We start from the raw sequence: 19,408 nt of genomic DNA, 5'->3' as shown, positions 1-19,408 counted from the left end.
GCTCAATCCCCAGCTACTGTAAATCACCACAACCCTACCAAATGGTACCGAGCATCTGGAGAAGAAGTCAACATCAGGCTTTGAATTCTAAGCAAGTCTTTTAAAACCTGTAATCTGGTGACATGGATTAACATAAACTTCTGTCTAAGGACTTAGTGAAAGAATTTACACAGCATTTTATTCCAAATAATCCAATTTGTGGAGACAGCAATCATCCCACATGGTATAAACACAGTCAACTACATCGCACATATGGCAGTCCCTTGCACAAAAAGAAGACACATGGCTGTCTGACCCACACATGGGTGGTGTGTCCACCCGCTGGTCAGTACCTCAACCCACCTCTCCTAAACAACTATTAACAGATCAAGTAGCTAGCTGCAGTTTAAGGGAGGCATTCAGATGCTTGCCATAAAACAGTAAGAACTAATCATTCTTGTCAGGAAGCCCACATAACACAACACAGCAGACCACAAAGTCTCTGGTCTCAGACAGAGCACATGAGATCCTGCATCTCTGTATTTGAAATCACACTTCCATACTGACCATGAAGGAAATATCACTAAGGGTGAAAACACATCATTTCTGCTCTGGTCCACTCAACTGTAGAGTAGCATCTACCAATGCATGGCAAGCATGATCCTCAGCAATGCAGTTATTTATCCCCAGATATTTCTTATTTCTACTTTGCCTCCTTTCTGCTGCTCCTTATAGGATATGAACAGTGTGCTACAAGAAAAAAGGCAGGAGACATTGGGCACAGGCTGAAACACAGGAGGTTCCCTCTGAACACCAGGAAACACTTTTTAACTCTGCAGGTCACTGAACACAGGCACAGGTTACCTAGAAAGGTGGTGGAGTCTCCCTTGTTGGAGATGCTTGAAAACAGTCTGGGAACCCATCTGTAGCTGACATGCTTAAGCACAGGGATTGGACAGATGACCTCAAGAGGTTCCTGTCAGCCTCAACCATTTGGTCTTCCATAATTCTAATAAGATGGATCTCCTAAGTGTATTCAAGTAGAAGACTATGCTCCAGCACATATTGTCTACAACAATTTCAGCTACAACATTAAGAAAAGTAAGTATGTTTCTTCTGTGGCTGAAATATGCCCATCATAGGTTCTTCCTTGATTTTGTATGAACACCTGCTTGGGATAAAGCATTCATATGATGGAGCAAAACCTCAAAGACTGATTAAGATGAAGTAAAGATTTTCTCCCTAATCTTTTTTTAGTGTTGCAACCTCAGAAGTTCTCACCTGTATCTCTGTTTTTCTCTGCTAATTTGTTTTCATCTGATAAACAGTTCACAGTAATCTCTGCTTGTGTGAACAAAATGTTCTGTTCTTCTGTGATCAGAAACAGATTCTTTCAGGCAATATGAAAGAAAAATTCTGTCATTTTATTCCAATAAAACAATACATGTTTGTTTGTGCCAGGGACTTGGGAATTAAATTAGTAATTATGTATGAAAGAGGTAAAACTTGAGTAACAGCAGTTGCAAGACTCATTATATTGTCTCATTTAACCCTGTTAGGGCTGGCTCAACTCTGCTAAAGAAAAAGATATTCAGTGGCTGTGCCTTTTCAGCTTATTATATTCCCGCTGTGGCTGCTAACAAAACACAGAAAATCATTACAACTGGTGATTTTCTGCACCTGAGGACCAGGAACAAATCTCAGACCTCTAGCTCATTTACTACTTGTTTACTAGTGTAACTCACTAAAAGTAGTGATTTCTTATCTGGTTTGATTTCAGGTGCCCACCTAAGAGATCCTGCAATGTTAATTTTTTTAAAGTATCTTACATTCTGAAAAATGGAAAAACATAAAAACAATCCACACAAACAGATCTTCTTCTTTTTAATTTTAAGTGGTTTTCCACGGAGTGCAGAAAAGGTGGGAAAGGCCCTTTTATTCTACAGAAAATGGTAAGTAGTACTAATCCTTCTTACAAATTGGATTTTATGTTACAAGAAGGTCTTAGAAACATTCATATGGTCAGTCTTTAAGTTCTTTCACCTGCTTGTGGTGCTCCCTGAGCAAGAAGTTTCACAGGAAGAATAAATAACCTAACAAGAGCGTTCTAAGAGCAAAAGATAAAAAATACCATTTACCTAGTGATCACTGAAACTGTACTCAGCATTTCATTCAAACTTTGGAGCTCACCCGGAGAACGAATCTTCCAGGTTATTGCACCCAGGTTATTGTTAACTAAATATCTCACAAGACCATTCTAATTTATGTGAACTCTCATGTCTCAGATAGGTTTTATACAAGCCCATTCAAATGTCACAATGATTTTTTTGCATCTCTTTAAATACTGCAAGTTATGCTTAAAATATTATTATACTGAGCATTTATGCAGCATTAACTACCCTATAATAATTCCTAAGAGCTTTCAAAAATCTGGAAGTGGTTTATTACTAATAGTACTGCATATCCAACAAGAAAAAATATAACAGTTTGTACAGACGTCTTCTTAGAAAATCTAAGCCATTCCTCTACTGCCCGGAGACATTTATCTTATGCTCTGTTTATGCAATATGAAGTAATTCTACGTGCTTTTAAAAATACTTTTTCATAAATAACCATAAAATGGTGTTATCTCAAGTGCAGCATAAAAGTTGAATTTTTAAAAGATTTTTTTACCTACAATTAATCAGTTGTTATGCTTTTTCATGAGCAACAAGAAAAACAGAATATAAAACCAGAACTTGCCAGCACCAGTTGATGCTGTAAATACCTTATCATCACCAATATTGACTTTATTTGCATTAATACAACAAATATTTTGTAAATGTGACCCATATTTGAATTTCATTAATGAGTTCCTCCCAAGGTACAGAAGGGTATGCATTCATTGCATACACTGATGGTGTATATGTTTTTTATAATTATCTCTCTTATTAAAAAAGGACATCAATCTGCCTCAGGAGGACTGTATTCCTATAACATGTAAGTGTCATTCTTACTAGGTCTGTCTCAGAAAAGTCCACCTTCATTCGTTCGTGTTCCATGTGTCTATATCTAAAATATATAAAGGTTACCTGTTCCTCTTTTTCCGATGTTCTCTGTTGGAATTTTCTGATTCACTGCCACTGCTGGTGTTACAGCGAGACCGTGATCTGGAGAGAAGAAAAGCAACATCTCAAGAATAATTATCTACTATCAGAATTATCAGAAGTGCTGAAGTCCTAAACAAGGAATGAACAACACTATAAAGAGCATGAAAATCAAAATTAAAATACTATAGAGGCCTTGTCTATGCCTGAAAAGTGTACTATTTGTTTCTCATTAATTGATTGGGAATACCTCCTTCAAAAGCCGTACAGCCTGCATGCAGTGTTAGCTGAGTGCTCTTTTGCTTTCGAATCACTGCTCTACATTTTTATTTTCTTTTATCTCTCAGCATTCTTTGTGTGTACACCACAGTGACATGTTTCTTCAAGCTGTGAAATGTTTTATCTTTAAACTGCATGCATTATGGCTCTTCTTCTTGGTTACTGTGGAACGCCCAACAGAAACAGCACAGTAATTCTGATTTTGCAGGCAAAACCAAATGCTCATCAGATCTGTCTTTTTCAATTCACTTCAACTTCCATCTGGCTTCTTGTAAGTTCATATAATTTTTCAACTGTCATGCAGCATGAAGAAACACCACAGACATTATGACTCTATTGATCTTCATAAATACAGACAGGTTGAAGTGCACACATTGGCAGGTGTTTCAGCACCACTTTGAGATGATACAATGCACAATTACAAAGATGGTGTGTCACGTTTGGAAAATGAAATAAAGCAGCAACTTCTGTATCACCTCGGACTGCAAGGCTTCAAATGGTTAGGTGATATTAGCAAGGACAGGTAACCTGGGATGATTACAAGGAAATTATTTGTGAAACAAGAAATCAGATTAGAAAACACAAAGCCCTGATGGAGTTAAATCTGGCCAGGGACATTAGAGATAAATTAGAGAAAAGGATTCAGATAAATGACAGAGAAAGATATAAAATGAGATAGAATGGGGGGGGACACTTTGGAGGGATACAGGTGACCTGGTTACTGAGGATACTGAGAAGGCTGAAGTACTCAAAAAATTCTCTGCTTCAGTCTTCACTGGTAAACACTTAAGCCACACCACCCAAGTCAAAGAAGGCAATGGCTGGGTCTGGAAGAGTGAAGAACTACTGAGAGTAAGTAAAGATCAGGTCTGGGAACACCTAGAGAACCTGGAAGTGCACAAGTCCATGCGACCTGATGAGACACATCCACAGGTCCTGAAGGATCTGGCAGCTGAAGTTGCTAGGCCACTAGCCATCATATTTGTGAAGTCATGGCAGTCTGAAGAAGTTACCACAGATTGGAAAAAGGGAATCATAACCCCCATATTTAAAAATGGGAGCAAAGAAAACCCAGGGAACTACAGACCAGTAAGTCTCACCTCTGTACCAGGTACATTCCTCCTGGCATCTGCACTGAGGTACAATAAAGACAGCAAGGTGGTTGGTGACATCCACCATGACTTCACTAAGGGCAAATTTAGAGGCCTTCTGTGACACAGTTACAGCTCTGGTAGACAGGGGAAAAGCAACTGATCTCATCTATCTGCACCTGTACAAGGCATCTGACACTGTTCCTACATGACATCTTTGTCTCTAAGATGGAGAGACATGGACTGGATGGATGGAGCATTCGGTGGATAAGGAGCTGGCTAGAAGGTCGCACCCAAAGAGTTGTGATCAATGGCTCCACGTCCAGCTGCCCTACAACTGCAGGAAACCTTACATGCCCCAAAAGATGGCTTTCGCCCCCCTTCCTGAAATCTTATCAGATGTTTAATAAATATTCCACTTTTCTTGAATCTCAGTATTGCTAGATCATTTGAGCAATACTGTTCTTTCATATTTGAGGTTATTGAAGTCTGTTCCCCTACATTTCCCAGCACCAGTATTTTCTTCCTCTGATTCAAGAAATTTACCTTGTAAGGTACCCAAGGCCGCAAAAATCACACGGTGGCAGAAGTGCACGATAAGACATACTATTTCCTCAGATTCAAGAAAAGCCTTTTTCTTGTTTTTAAGGAAAGGAAATGTGTCAATGGTTGACACACTAGAAGGCTGTGCTGCCATTTATCAAGACCTAGAAAGGCTGCGTGGCAAGTGTAGAGTCTTACATCTGGGGAAAACCACTCCAGGTATGTCCCAGTGGATAAAAGGATGACCAAGAGCCAACAATGTGCCCTTGTGGCCAAGAATCTAATGCATTAGAAGGGGTGTGGCCAGTAGTTCAAGAGATCTCCCTCTACTCTGCCCTGGAGAGGCCACATCTGGAATATTGTGTCCGGTTCCCCTCAGTTCCAGTAGGACAGGGAACTGCTTGAAAAAGTCCAGTGCAGAGCAGCCAAGATGATGAAGGGAATGGAACATCTCCCTTATGAGGAAAGGCTGAGGGAGCTGGGGCTGACTGAGGGGTGACCTCATTAATACATACAGATATGTAAAGGCCGAGTGTCAGGAGGATGGAGCCAGCCTCTTCTTCTCAGTGATGACCAATTCTAGGACTGGGGATAATGGATGCAAGCTGGACCACAGGAGGTTCCGCATAAATATAAGAAAAAGCTTTTTCACTGCAAGAGTGACAGAACTCTGGAACAGGCTGCCCAGTGAGGTTGTGGCATCTGACATTCAAAACCCACCTGGACACACTCCTGTGTGACCTGCTTTAGATGATCCTGCCCTAGCAGGTGGTTGGACTCAATTATCTCTCAAGGTCTCTTCCAACCCTGAACATTCTGTGATTCTGTGTGAAATCTGATCCACCTTTTGGATATTGAGCATCAAATTACATTGTGTTCCCTATCAGAAAAGCACTTTTGAGGTTACAGAAGGACTGCTCAGCTGTCAGATAAGTGGCAGATGCTCATACTGGCTGTCAGAATATTATCTTTCACTACTAAATATCAGCTTTTACTGAACGGAACTGAATAAAATATCAAAAATTGAAATAAAGGTGGTTTCCTAAGTCAGGTCCAAGAACACATGAGGTCATCCTGATCTTTACAATTATAAAGCACCTTTCATTCTTTTTTCTTGTGTTTTCTTGGTCATGCAATGTATTTGGGTATATATATATATATATATATTTGGTATTTTTGTAGATGGTATAACTATATGGTCTGACACAAGGAGCAAAAATGAAGGCACGGTCAGTTTGTCAAGACAACAAATACAGACCAAGAGGTGGCTTAGGGGTAAGGTGAATTGCAGGATTTGGTATTTCAGAGAAACAGATGACAGAGAAGGGTCATGTTCTAGTGCAGTCCTTTTCTGATTAAAAAGAAAAGAGAATAGCCAAACAGTGAGGAAGTGTAAAAGGTCTATTCCACAATACAATGATCAACTTGTACACTTGTAATGCAATACAGCAGGTGCAGTCTTTGGGAAGAGGTCCCTTCTGAGCATTAGGGTTTTGCTCCTGAGATGCCTAACTAAAATCTCTTGGGTTTATGTTCTGGGCATCTACCACAGGACAACCATCAACAGCATGTAATTGTAACATATTTCTGAGAAATTATCTCTTGTTTTACAATAGGTACAATATATGTGAGCACTCTTTCTGACTTCCTGTGATTGTACCTGAGATGTCTGTATCTCTGCCAGAGCTCCTTCCCTGTGCTGCAGCAGTGAGTCACACCCTGGGAATGCCCACTCCCCTTTGCAAGCTTCAAGAGACTCTGACACTGAAATTTACTGCAGTTACTTTTTCCCAGCCACCAAGGCAGGAGCACAGGAAGGAAGAAAAGCACAGCATAGTCATGGCAGACAGATGTGGCACTAGAGAACTCCAGAAGCAAAAATCTGTCAAAAACTGAAGCTGCTGAAGGATACAACGAAGTTCACACCAGCTTTTACTTGGAAATGTGACAATTAGTTAAGACTGCACAGGGAAAGAAATAATGTGCAAGAGTAAAGTGAGAAAACTGTAGGAAGTCTCTAACCTCTCGGGTTTTTTTGACAATTAATTTCCAATTATAGTGCACTTGCTTTCAAAACAGATTAATTAGAAGTGGACTGAGAGGATGGAGAACCCAAAGCAAAATCTGCATATGCAAAATTCAAAATCTAAATATTCCATAATTGACTCTCAAGTGGCAGGCAAGCCTTTATTAAACATCCACAACCCACAGTGTAATAACAATATGCAAGGCAGTGTGTAGGAATCTGTGCTGTGATGAGGCTATGTTACAGTGTTTTAGGAAAGGTAATACAGGACATAAAAGATTAAATGTTCAGTACATAAGCCTTTTAAACATTTAACAAGATGGAGAAAGAAAGGGATAGGGGATAAAGGGAACTAGAATATGATCAATACCTTCACTATCATTTAATGGCTGCTAGGGACTGCATATTTACCTTCTCCTTTGCTTTAAATCTGAATCTTCACCACTGTTTTGATTTTTCCTGTGACATTAAGGAAGTTTTAATGAAATGTCACCTTATACAAATACACAAAAGTTCCCACTGAAAAACAAATAAAAACAAACAAGAAATCCCCAAAAACAAACAAAAAAAAACCCAAACCAACCCAACCAAAAGAAAAGCCAAACAACAAAAATAACCCCTACATCAAACATAAAGACCAACAAACTTTACAAAGGTTCTTTTTCTTTTCCAGCATGATTTAAGGCAGAAAAAAACAGGGCACGGTTTTGTATTAAACTTCGCAGGTTAGCTCTACAATAAGTTGTGCAGTCATGATCTCATTCAGGCTCTCATTGCAAACCTCAGTCTTGCAAGGTTAAGCACAGTGGGCTGGCCCTTAGATTTTCCTACTGTTTCCAGCTTAGCAAAGCCTAATCTTTTCCTCTTAATTCCAGTAATGACTGCATAAACAACATGACTATTGTTATTAAAAAGCTGAAAAAGGAAAGTGAATCAATAAAATCAAGATTCAGGAAGAAATAATTAGGTAAGAATCTACCTGCTATTGTCAGTCTTCACCATCTCACACGTAAGATAAGACTTTTAAAAACATTTTGCTGGTCTTCTGGCCCAAGAGAAAACCTGATATTGGCATGATGACCTGTCTACCAAGTACATCAGCCAAATGCAAATCCCAGATAAACACTAATTATGTCAAAAAATCTTCTACTGCATAGTGCCCTGTAATTTCCTTGGTACAAGATAGTTTTGCACTACACTTCTCTATTCCTTTGTTTTCACAGAGCCCAACAAGTTCTTCTGGCAATGAGGCTACTAATGAATCAGAAAACCCACTCAGGAAATACATTGACATTAACACTTACAAGGGCTCTACCCAGCAGGGTAAATCAACATAACTCTATTGACCTAGAGAGAGCTGCACAAATTCACTTTAACTCCTGCGTTGGGTCACTAACCATACACCACAAAGGAGTTTTTTCACTCCTGTTTTAGGCAGTTAATGGCAGATAAAAGGTCTGCAGCAGTTCAGAAACCTGACACTCCAACAACAACTTCACAACGAACTAGACTTCCTTGAAGAGATAGCTGCAAACCCTTTGCAAACCCTGGCTTTGGAAGCCAAACAGGTAATCACTTCAGACATGTCAGAAGGAGATGCAGCTCTCAAGCAGTAGCTAATAAGGCAGTTCTGGAAGACTTTGGTGTTGAATATGGCCCAGTAGCTATGCTTGCCTATACTTTGAAATAGACCACAGCACCAGGCTACCTCAGCAATGAAAGCCACTCCTCAGCAGGACACACTATACCAGATAAGATGAGGTCTCTCAAAACTATAATTTCAGAACTGTCCCTGTAATTGGTATTTTGAACATACTCCTGGAATCACAGCAGAAAATCTCCATCTATCTCATTTTATTTTCCTAAATTACTCAATTCAGCACATCCTCATTAAAAGCACATTAACTATCTCACAGTTCTGTTTTTACTAGTATTATGTCTAATGAAAATTCATAGGATTGCTGAAGACAAATCTATGGCTCATTCATTTAATCTTTGTTGCACTTAAAGCAAAGCAATATACTTAAAATACTGCTCTGTATTAGAAGCTCACTGTCAAGCAAGAAAGATACATCAATCATATCCTTCACCAAGGAGAAATATCTGCAGCCACTGTAAGGAACTGCACATGCCAATAATGCAACTCCTCACATTTTTAATGTCTTTTTCCCAATTTTCAGAAATGCACAAGCAAAAAGCCTGATCAAAGTTTCCTTTCCAAAAGCATATCTGGTATTCATATTCAGGTTTGGGTTTTTTTTTTTGACTAACAACCGGGCCAGGATCCATTTGTGTCTCCAAGAGTCTTTACTGAACACATACCACTCAGAACCTCAAGCTTTCTCCTGTGACTCACTAACAGTAATTAACCCAGGGTCTTACCTCCTCCGGACTGGCTGCCCAGGCTCATTCTCACTGCCCCCTGATGGCCTTCGCCGAGGGTTAGGAAACTTTGGTGATTTGTTGCGGTCACTGGGAGAGTTATACAGCCCACTAGGGTTAAAAACGAAGAGCAAATAGACAGCTTTGAAACTTCCAAGCCATTTAGGACAGATGAGATTCAGTCCACAAAAATGAAAGGGCTCCTCACACACTTGTACACATATTCAGCTATACATGTACCTGTGTGTGTAATGTAAATACAGATGTTATTTCCATCAATAAATATTTTACACTAAACATCGAAAGTGCCAGAGAGAGACCTCCCAGCAGTGCCAAGCCAACAGCCCTAAGCTTACAAAATGTAGAAACGAGTATATACTTTTTTTACTTTTACCATAATAAAATTTCTGCACTTCTGTAAGAGTTATCCAGCCCAAATGCAGCTCTATTCTTTCTGTTCTCCATGGATGGAAACAGTGCTCTCACCATGACACACATCTTCACCACAGAGCTAATGCTTGGGACTATGAAACTACCTTGGTTCTTTTTTCTCTCCTGTTCATCCAAGCAACCCTCTGCCAATGATGCAGAGGTGTTGTAAAGGTTCAGGTTATTTACTTAAGCCTTGATGGGGCCCAGTGAGTTGGGTTGTAACTGAACTAGATGCAGGCTATTAAATGCCTGGAAAATCCATACAAGATTCCTACAGATATGTACAGGAGTACATATCACTCTAAGGTTGTCCACTGATAACATTCCACAATTTATTGAAGGAAAGATGCTGAACACAACCACATATCTTTAATATTACTTAGGCACTTTCACAACACCTATGTGGTAAACATGATATTTTCACCGAATTCCAGTTTAGCTATTTCTTTCTCCTTTCCTAAAACACTCTGGACTTTAGATCAGATACATTCTTCCTCACCTACTCCTGTAGACTGCTGCTTACTATGTGCTTCACCATTGAAAATTTGCCACAGTTCATTTCAATTACAATTATTATTAGAAGCTGTGAAAGCCTCGGTGCAGCATGCAGTCTACCTATGCGTCTGAAACTGCATAGCCCTTTTAAATAGTTGAACTTGCAAAAATGTAATCCTACCTGTCTTTGAGGGATCTAACTTCCTGTTACCCTGAGAGCAATTTTAACACTGGAGATACAACATGACAAGCTTGCACCACTTCCTCTTTAAAAGTCACAAATAAACATCTATCCTAGCAGCAGAATATTTATACACTGCCTTGTCCTTACTTTGAAAACACGGAGTAAAACCAAAAGATACATCACGTATAGATCTGAATCATGATAAAAAAACATGACAGTTCTGGATTACACTTAATGTGCCGCCTAGTTCAGTGTCCGGTTCCAACAGTGGTCATAAACCACTACCTACAGGAAGCAAAAACTTTATGTATGTGTGGTATCTTCCCAGTGCTTTCTCAGTCTCATGCTATTCCCAGTCCAGAGGACTAAGTGAGAGAGCTGCTCTACTTCTGTCTTCAGAAGCCCTGGGGGATTTCTCCTCCGTGACTCACCCAGCTTCTCTCTGGAATCCACTAACTTTTATTATCCCTTGTAGAGGAGAACCACAGGTATCCTACTCATTGAGTCACCACTTTTCTCAATGCTTTTAAACCACCCCCAATATCTTCATCTGAAGCTGCACCCTTCTGAAGCTGGAAAAATACAATTTTGACCTCTTTCTCCTCTCTCTGTACAACTCATTCTAGACCACATTCTGTGAAATTATCTCTTTTCCAGACTGAAGGAAGTGTTCTGCCTGGCCTCTACAGTTGCTCATTGTACAGATTTCCTGCACAGCCATTCACATCTTTGATTACCCTTGCTGGCCCTCTCGAAGCCTTTTCCTTTCCCTGAGATAAGGACTTCAGAACTGCACTCACAGTTCATGGAGCAAACGTGATCCACAGATTCATGTAATGGCATAATGCTGTTCTCTCACTTTTCTGATAATTACTAATTGTATTTTTGACTCCTACATAGTTGCTGTTTTCATTAAGTTATCCACCATAACTCCACAGCACCTCATTTTGACTCATCACTCAAACTCCGGGTGACTTTCTGCCACTCTTCACAGACAACTTCCACTCTCACTATCCAAAACAATTTTGTACCATCAACAAACTTTATCGCTCTTTTGCCAGGTCTTTGATAAATATACTCAATAGCAGAGGTCTGTGAAGAGATGGAAAAAGGTACTAGTTGGTGGAAAGCTACTAGTGACTCTCACCCACTGACCACTTCCTCCTATACCTATTTTCCTAATTTTTAACAGATTATTTATCCATGACAGGAGCTATCTGCTTCTATTAAATACAAGTTTATTGTGATCCCATTGACAAATTAATATATAATATCAGCATCCTTCAATCTATTGCCATGGCATGATACCTACCAATACATAAGACATCATGCCTCGCCTTACCTCTGTGGGCCATTTTCCTCCCACGGTGCACCTGTTTTACTTCTTTGGGTTTCTGGACTGTTTTCATTTTTCATCTTTCTAAAGCTAAATAAAAGTACAGACATATATATTTGAAACCCATTGTGTACATGTTCTCTCCCCTTGACCACTTAAAAAATAATCTTAAAAGACATAGTCATTACAACTACACTGGCATACACCTACTTGCCTGCTGTGTGGAACAGGGCAAATTGCTGCTACATTGAAGAATCTCTGCTACAAAGAGAGATTGGAAGGAAGAAAACAAAACAAAACAAACAAACAAAACCCAAACCTGAATATCAGTTCTAGAAGCTCATAATTATGGCAGCACTGAGTCAGAAAAAAAGGTCAGTCTTGTATCAGAAAAAAAAGAGAACAGATGCTTAGGCAAAAAGTCTAACAATAGGGCAAATATACAATATGCTCTTGAAGCACATTGTATATGCACATATTCCACAATATGAAGTTAACAGATCATTGGATGAGAGGCTTATATTTTACATAGCTTTTAATGGAACTTTCTTTCATGTGTTTACTTAAACACCTCTTGGACTTTTTTTTAATTTCTGGCATAAGTAGAGTGGTATCAGTATGTTCCCGTACTTAATCATGGCACAAACAATTATTTAATTTTGTTTTAAAAATTCCACCAGGTTCAAATCCTCCATCCTGTGTTCCTTGCTAGTTCTGTCCTTATAGAAAAAAAAAAATCCATATAAATGACTGTTCCCTCATCATAAACTCCACCTCATATATTTTTAATACATTTTAACAACTGTCTCATCTTTTTTCTAAGCGAAGAATAACAGACTACTTAATCTCTCCCAGGATAAGAATCACCACATACCTCTAATTATCCTTATCATATTTCCCTACCATTTTTCCAGGTCTAGAGTACCTTCTTTAAGATGGGACCAACAAAGGCAGTAGTAATAACTATTCAAAACATGACAGACTACAGGTTCATAGAACAGTATATTATTTTCATTCCTTCCCCAGTAACGCCTTATGTTTTCTTTTTACGAAGCACTAGGCATATATTTAACAGCGTGAAAGATCTGTTTTCACTGACTTCTGCAAGTTAAGGTACCAGCAGAGTCAAGATGGTCACCTGGCTTAAGACACGTATCACTCTAACTGGTCTCCCATCATACCTGCAGGAGACGGAGGGGAAACAGCAGGATGCTCCAATTATTCCTTTATTTCTACCATTCTCACAGTGTCAGGTTTTATAACCTCCAACCTGTTAATGCTCTTAAGACAGAGTACTCAGTGCCATTTCAAAAAGAAGATGGTTAAAGCATGCTTTTGCATTCATCTTCTCACTAATGTAGTCATTAGCCATGCTGTTTCTGCATTGTATCTTTCCAAACTGCAACTTTATCAGGCACAAAAAAAAAAAAAGTTCACAGATACTTGCAGAGAGGAGGACATAAACAAGAGTTCTTTGCCCAGAGCAGGAAGTGACAGGCTTGACTTCATGAAGAAATTGTGGCTACTTAACTCACTAATCCACTTTTAACCTCAGCCATCAGATCACTGAGTTAATAATTTAATTCTCACGCAGGGAACAAAATGCAAAGCTACAGTTAGTCAGCAGGAAAAGAAATTAAATTTTACTTTCTCAGGTAAATAATTTTCTTAATACTGCATTCATTAATTATTGACTCATATACAATCTATTCCCAGGCTTAAAAATACGCATTTGCTAAGTCACTAAGCAAGTAACTCAGGTAAATCAGTTTCAGTCTGGTATTGCAAAAAGCAGTTGGGTTTGCACAGCATAAACTACAGAATAACACTGTGTTTGAAGTTCAGCTTAAAAAAAAATTTGAAAACAGTGTTCTTAAATCTTAAAAGAAAAGAGAGGACAAAATGGGGAGCTGAATTTACTGCATTGGATTCTAAGGTATCATTCATTCAGAGCACATGCTTCACAGCTAGAGAGCTAGAGCATGTCAGTTCTTCAGATACTAGCATTATCTCCATGAGTGCAGCTGCAAAAGAGACTTAGCTCAAAGTACTTGAAAAGGTCCAGATCTGAATTTCATGTGAGAAGACTGTTGGGCTTTTTGCAGTTTACCTTGACTTTATATCACTTAACACAGAAGTGACCAACAACATGTATCAACTCAGCTTGTAACAGCTGCTGAAAGAGGCTTTGCAACCATCAGTGACAATTAATGCAAGAAATTCATAGGTTAGAATAAACAACCAAATTGTTAATGCTTCACAAAGTCTGTGTGCTGCCTGTCATGTGTACTAAGCCTGGCAGATGTGGAAGGTGTTTTATATGTGCTCTCTGTGAGACACACAGAGAAAACCAAATCAATTTCTGACTAGAAAGCATGAAAGATAAACAAAACAAGATAGACACGCTTTTAAAACTCTGACTCAGTGAGAATGTGCCTGTGAATTGGTCTTAAACTGTCAAAGTAAGAAACTAAACTCAGAAATCTAAAAAATCATGCACAGCATTTGGAATACAAGGTGTAATGAACATATCCCTTCCCAACACAATTATCTATGGAATAAAGATACTTCTTGCTTTTCACATTTTTCCTAGAAAAATCAGATAATGTCAGAATGGTTGGGGTTAGCAGAAACCTTGAGAGGTCATCTGGTCCTAACCTCTGTTCAAGCAGGGCCACATAGAGCCAGATGCCAATGTTCTGTCACCCTCATGGTAGAAAAGTGGTACCTGATGTTCAGAGGGAACCTCCCATGTTTCAATTTGTGGCCACTGTATCTGAGCCTGTCACTCAGAGACACTGAAAAAAGCCTGGCTCCATCTTCTTTGCACCTTCCTTGTAGGTATTTATATGCATTTGTATTGGTTTTTGCTCAACAGCCTAGCTCCAGCATAACCAAGTAGGAAAACCATAAAGCTTGATTTAACCCATGATCAGCATTATTTTCTAAGAGCTAGAATATTAGATTCAGTTTCCCTCAAACGGAGGAAAAAATTAAACTCAGCTCTTCTTTTGAGGGCCAGCTGCTCTAAATATTAAACACTAGCCACCAAGTACTACAGTAAATTTTTTAGGCTCTTCTTCAGAGGTCAGTCCAGATACCTCATCTGTGAAGCTCACAGGTTCAATGGAGAAACAAGGCCAGAGTTACTGAGCCCCCCAAAAAACCTACCAAGCTTAGTTGGCATTCAGAGTAAGACATTCAGGCAACTAAGCAAAAAAGTTAGGTGCTATGGTTTTGACATTGTTTTGTAGGATCACTCTTTGTTGATTCAGGCATCCAAATTCCACCTAAAATTAAAGGGTAGACATATAAATCCCTTTCTGAATCTAAGCTTTACCTTTTCCCTTCAAATGTGCTTAACAACCCAAGATGTGCCACTAGAGGACTGATAATTGAGCACAGCAGACCATGGTAATCCAGAGGAGCCTTATGGCAACTCACTGCTCCTAAGCATCAGGCACAAATGCTCACGGGTTTTGTTCTGGGTTTAATGATGTAACAAGTAATGGACTGAAACATCAACAGCACTGCTGGAAGAGAGGCCAAGCCCAGCTCTTTCCTGACCACAGATTCCAAGCAGAGTTTGCCCTGTGCAGAGGCAGAAGACCCATGCCCTGAGGGCTGCCAGCCAACCCACAGCTCCCAGGATACAGATACACAGGACTTCATACGACTATGCTGGCCAGTGCCCCTTGGGTCATTATCTGCTTTTTCATACTTAAAACTGAGACTGTTTGCCTTCCCGTTAATTTGACCCTCTCTGTGGGTTTCTAAACTCTGTGTCAACTGGAACCCCAGTTCCAGATTCATCAGAAGATCAGTGTTTGTTAGAATTAATTACTAGGCAACACTATGACCTCTGTCAAAGATCAGACGGTCCTGAACTTAAGGGTGAGATAAACTAATACAAACGATTGCTAAATGTGCTTCTCTATCCAACGCAGAGCACAATCGCATAAAAACTGGAAGGGAACTGCTGGTCTACATACCTTTTCACAGGGGAAGGTGCAATAATTTTGGTAGTTCCTTCATTTTCCCCACTTGTAATCTGGCTCATGTTCTTAGATCCTGGGAAAAAAAAATTAAAAATAATATAAAACCACAAACAAGCCACAAACACAACAGTCCTGCAGCATATGTTTCTACACCTTTTCAGCATATCCCCTACTGAACATAGTGCAGTATGAGAGATGAAATGTACAAGACTTCCAGTGAATGCTCTACTTGCTAACGGTGTGTAAATCAGCTCACCTTCCGCAGCTGACTTATGCTGTGCAGGAAGTCTCAAAGAGCATTAGTAGCCTTTCCTTAAGCAACTCAGATGAGCCCTTTCTGCATTTGACCTTGCCATTTTTTAGGATACAGTTTACTCTTTTCCCTGATTAGTTTTTCAGGCTAATGCCCGGTTGGGTAAGGGAGCAGTCTGGGTCCTGGCTTGTACAATATTTCTTCCTTCAAGATAATTTCTGTTGCTTATGCAAGCATTAGCACTAGGAAGAATTTGGACTATTTTGAAGAAGAAAATGCAGAATGGGCACAGATTCACAGACAGAAAAGACAGTAAAGTTTTGGCATTCTGAATGAATTCTCGATTCTATACAACAAGAGACAACCAATTCTCTAGACTTTCTGAAGCACTGTACATCTTCCCACACAATTATTTTCTGTTTTCATCAGTAAAGAATAGCTACACTGCCACTATGATCTGCTCGGTAAGAAGACAGAATTATTGAGCAAAAACTTTATCGAATTAATGTGGATGAACAACTTATCAGAAAAAGAATCACCAATCTTCATTAAGGCCATAAAAGGCTTCTTCCTCTGACCTCTAAAATGAGAAGTAAAAGCTTACAGTAAAAAATCACGAATAAATAAACCTTATAACAGCACATAAGGAGGGTACTGGAAGTGAAATTAAAATGGAGTAAGTAAAAGTGTTAAACTACAAGGATATCTCAGGGTTTCTGACCACATTTTTTTGCATGCCAGTATGTTTAGCCTGACTTTCCTAGTATGTTAGATATAATAACTCATTGTGATAACTTGGCCCTGAGAAGTATTCAAATCAGCAAAGATCTGACTTATTCAAAGAAAAAAAATCAGTACTTCATATATTACTATGTAATTGAGGTAGCTTCCAGTTAAGCCCCTCTTATTACTCAGAACTTGATGGAACAATAAGAACTCATGCTCCAGAAGATGACACAGCTATGAAACAACTACCAGAAAAAGATCCAAGGGTCAAGTGCCACCGAAGCAATAGCCACCTCTAGGACTAGCAATAACCTTACTACTGTGCTGACACTGCTTTCTCTGGGTGTCAGTCGGGTTATGAGATGCAGAGTCAGTCCACTCGGGTGCAGAAAGTCTGTGACACCATTGCAAGTCCTTCAGCTGCTCACATGAAGGCTGGTGCTGCAGAACCTACAAGGGGCAGCTCACCTTTTGGAGCAGACAGTACTACCAAACCTTTAAAAAAAGGAGCTCCTTCTCACTAATGTGTTCCCTGGCAACTGCTCTATTATTTTAACAAATACATATAGTTGAAGGAACACCAAAGAAAAGACAGCATGTTAATGACTATCACACAGAGGCAGAATCTATGTAGAAATGCAAACCAGGTTCCTGCTGAGACAAGAGTATATATTAGCCATGTTTGCCTCCACTGCTGCCCATCATGAGGACCTTTGCTTTGGTTTTTTTAGAAAAGGCTCTTGCTGTACAATTCTTCTGTACAAGTAAGTAGCTTAATTAGGAGCTTTCTGTCCACACTTACAGAAGCTGTAATAATTGTATTTAAATATGCTCCTCATTATGTATTTTTCACCAACTTCAGTTATGCACATACTTATGCACATACTTCAGTTACATTTTATAGTGACCTCGACACTGCGTACATTTTTAATAACTATTACATTTTCAAAAATAACTCAAATGTCCAGACCTCAGGACCCTGGTCAGCTAATTAGCTTGTTGTTGTGCCTGTTTCTTCTCTACTAAAGACATTTCACTGACATTATCTAAAAGAAATGCTTGTATTTAAATTTCCTAATTAGAGCAGAAGATTGTGTGATCAAAAGGAAAGCATTCAGTAAGAGTTCATGCCTTGCTCTGTATCCTACTGAGAGCCTACAAAAATGAATTCAATATGTCTACACTGGCACACCCTACTCTCTGATAATGTTTATTTTCCAAAATAATTTCCAAACCTGTAGCCCCTAGGGTTTGTGAATTTCACACCACATGCATGAAATGCAGAAGTGGTCACATACATCCTTTTACAAAAGCTAGGATCTAAAATATACTTTAAAATTAAAGCTCAAAGTAAATTAATACGAGATAAAATTACCCCAAGTCTCATTTTCTAAAATTTAGCTTTCAAATCCATTCTCACAACTTCCTGGGAACAGATTCGTGACTTTGAATGCATCAGACAAATAATTCTAGCTTCCATGACTGAGGATAGTGAAGCATGGTAATGATAGCTGCCTGTGCTAATATGCCAGTTAGCCAGGGATTGTGGCTGACTGTGGTTATTTAAGGACTATTGTAATACAGACAGTACTGTAATTTTAATAGCTACACCGAATTCACTAACTGGCTTTTAAATCAGAATGGCAGCACTTACTTTATCCTAGTTTATACAAGTACCCAGTGTGCAGGGATGGGACAAATCAAGTCCTCAGCTACTAAACAACAAGATATCCTAAGCAATGTGCTTTCCACCGCTGAATAAACTCAGACCCACAGCAACAGGTCTGGTCACATCAATGTTTGCCCAGAGAGAATGTTCCTGAGGAGCTCTTCATGTTCAGCATTCAGTCAAAAGAACAATGAGTGCTTTCACACAACATTCTGTTGCGAAAGGTGAATGTTATCAGTCTTGCCCTACGAAGTTAAGGCAGAGTAATGAGAGATCCTGTTCCATGTTTGAGTTTATGATTTGTAACCAGAACAAAATGCAACTGTAATTCTCTCTCAGCCAAAAATAAATATAGAGAATAATCGAATAAAATATGCTTTGATCACATAGCCATTGAAGATTTCTGTCCTGATTTTCCCCCTAGCCCCAGAACAACCAAGATACAAAATAAATTAAGCAAGTGACAAACGGGAGGTTTCTGCATTTTAAACCACCGTGATCTGGGTTTTAGGATTATAATCTGCCATACTAAAGCCAAACTCTCCGCACTGTCCATCCTACCAGAGAAATCAGGCAGCATATAAGAAAGCTATTTTCTCTCTGTTCACAGGCTCACCTCCTGCCACCACTCTCTTAAAGCACAAATCTTTTCACCAAGAACATAATTTTCCATCATCATTAAAGCACCTACTTGAACTCTTAACCCAGAATTCACCAAGTGTCTGCAGTCCTAATGATTTTTGTGTACTTTAATGGACCAATGAGACAAAGAAACTTTACTAGCCATTCAGCTCTGGAAAAGATAGCTAACCTTTCTGTCACCTTCAAGTGACAGAAAAAAAACCAAAAAACCAAACCAAAACATACTATATAATTACTTGTAACATCAAAATAGCTATACAAAAAGAAGAATCAGGGGAAAAGATTTT

General features: G+C 39.2%; 1 protein-coding gene across 3 annotated transcripts in view; it reads right to left on the bottom strand.

The window, feature by feature from the left end:
- The window catches only part of EPB41L4A (erythrocyte membrane protein band 4.1 like 4A), a 125,143-nt gene that overhangs the window by 14,920 nt on the left and 90,815 nt on the right, over nucleotides 1–19,408 (bottom strand). The window contains exons 13-17 of one of the 3 annotated variants that reach the window (XM_071731957.1): nucleotides 15,826–15,904; nucleotides 11,840–11,923; nucleotides 9,387–9,497; nucleotides 7,416–7,463; nucleotides 3,051–3,128 (exon numbers count right to left, since the gene is read on the bottom strand). In XM_071731957.1, coding sequence (XP_071588058.1) covers nucleotides 3,051–3,128; nucleotides 7,416–7,463; nucleotides 9,387–9,497; nucleotides 11,840–11,923; nucleotides 15,826–15,904 — 400 coding nt within the window. The remainder of the gene's footprint in view (nucleotides 1–3,050; nucleotides 3,129–7,415; nucleotides 7,464–9,386; nucleotides 9,498–11,839; nucleotides 11,924–15,825; nucleotides 15,905–19,408) is intronic. The other 2 variants (XM_071731958.1, XM_071731959.1) reach the window with 2 other exon arrangements.

Source organism: Heliangelus exortis, chromosome Z (assembly GCF_036169615.1).
Source record: "Heliangelus exortis chromosome Z, bHelExo1.hap1, whole genome shotgun sequence".
Lineage (NCBI taxonomy): Eukaryota > Metazoa > Chordata > Aves > Apodiformes > Trochilidae > Heliangelus > Heliangelus exortis.
The sequence above is the reverse complement of the archived record's forward strand: the minus strand, read 5'-3'. Positions and strand labels throughout refer to the sequence as shown.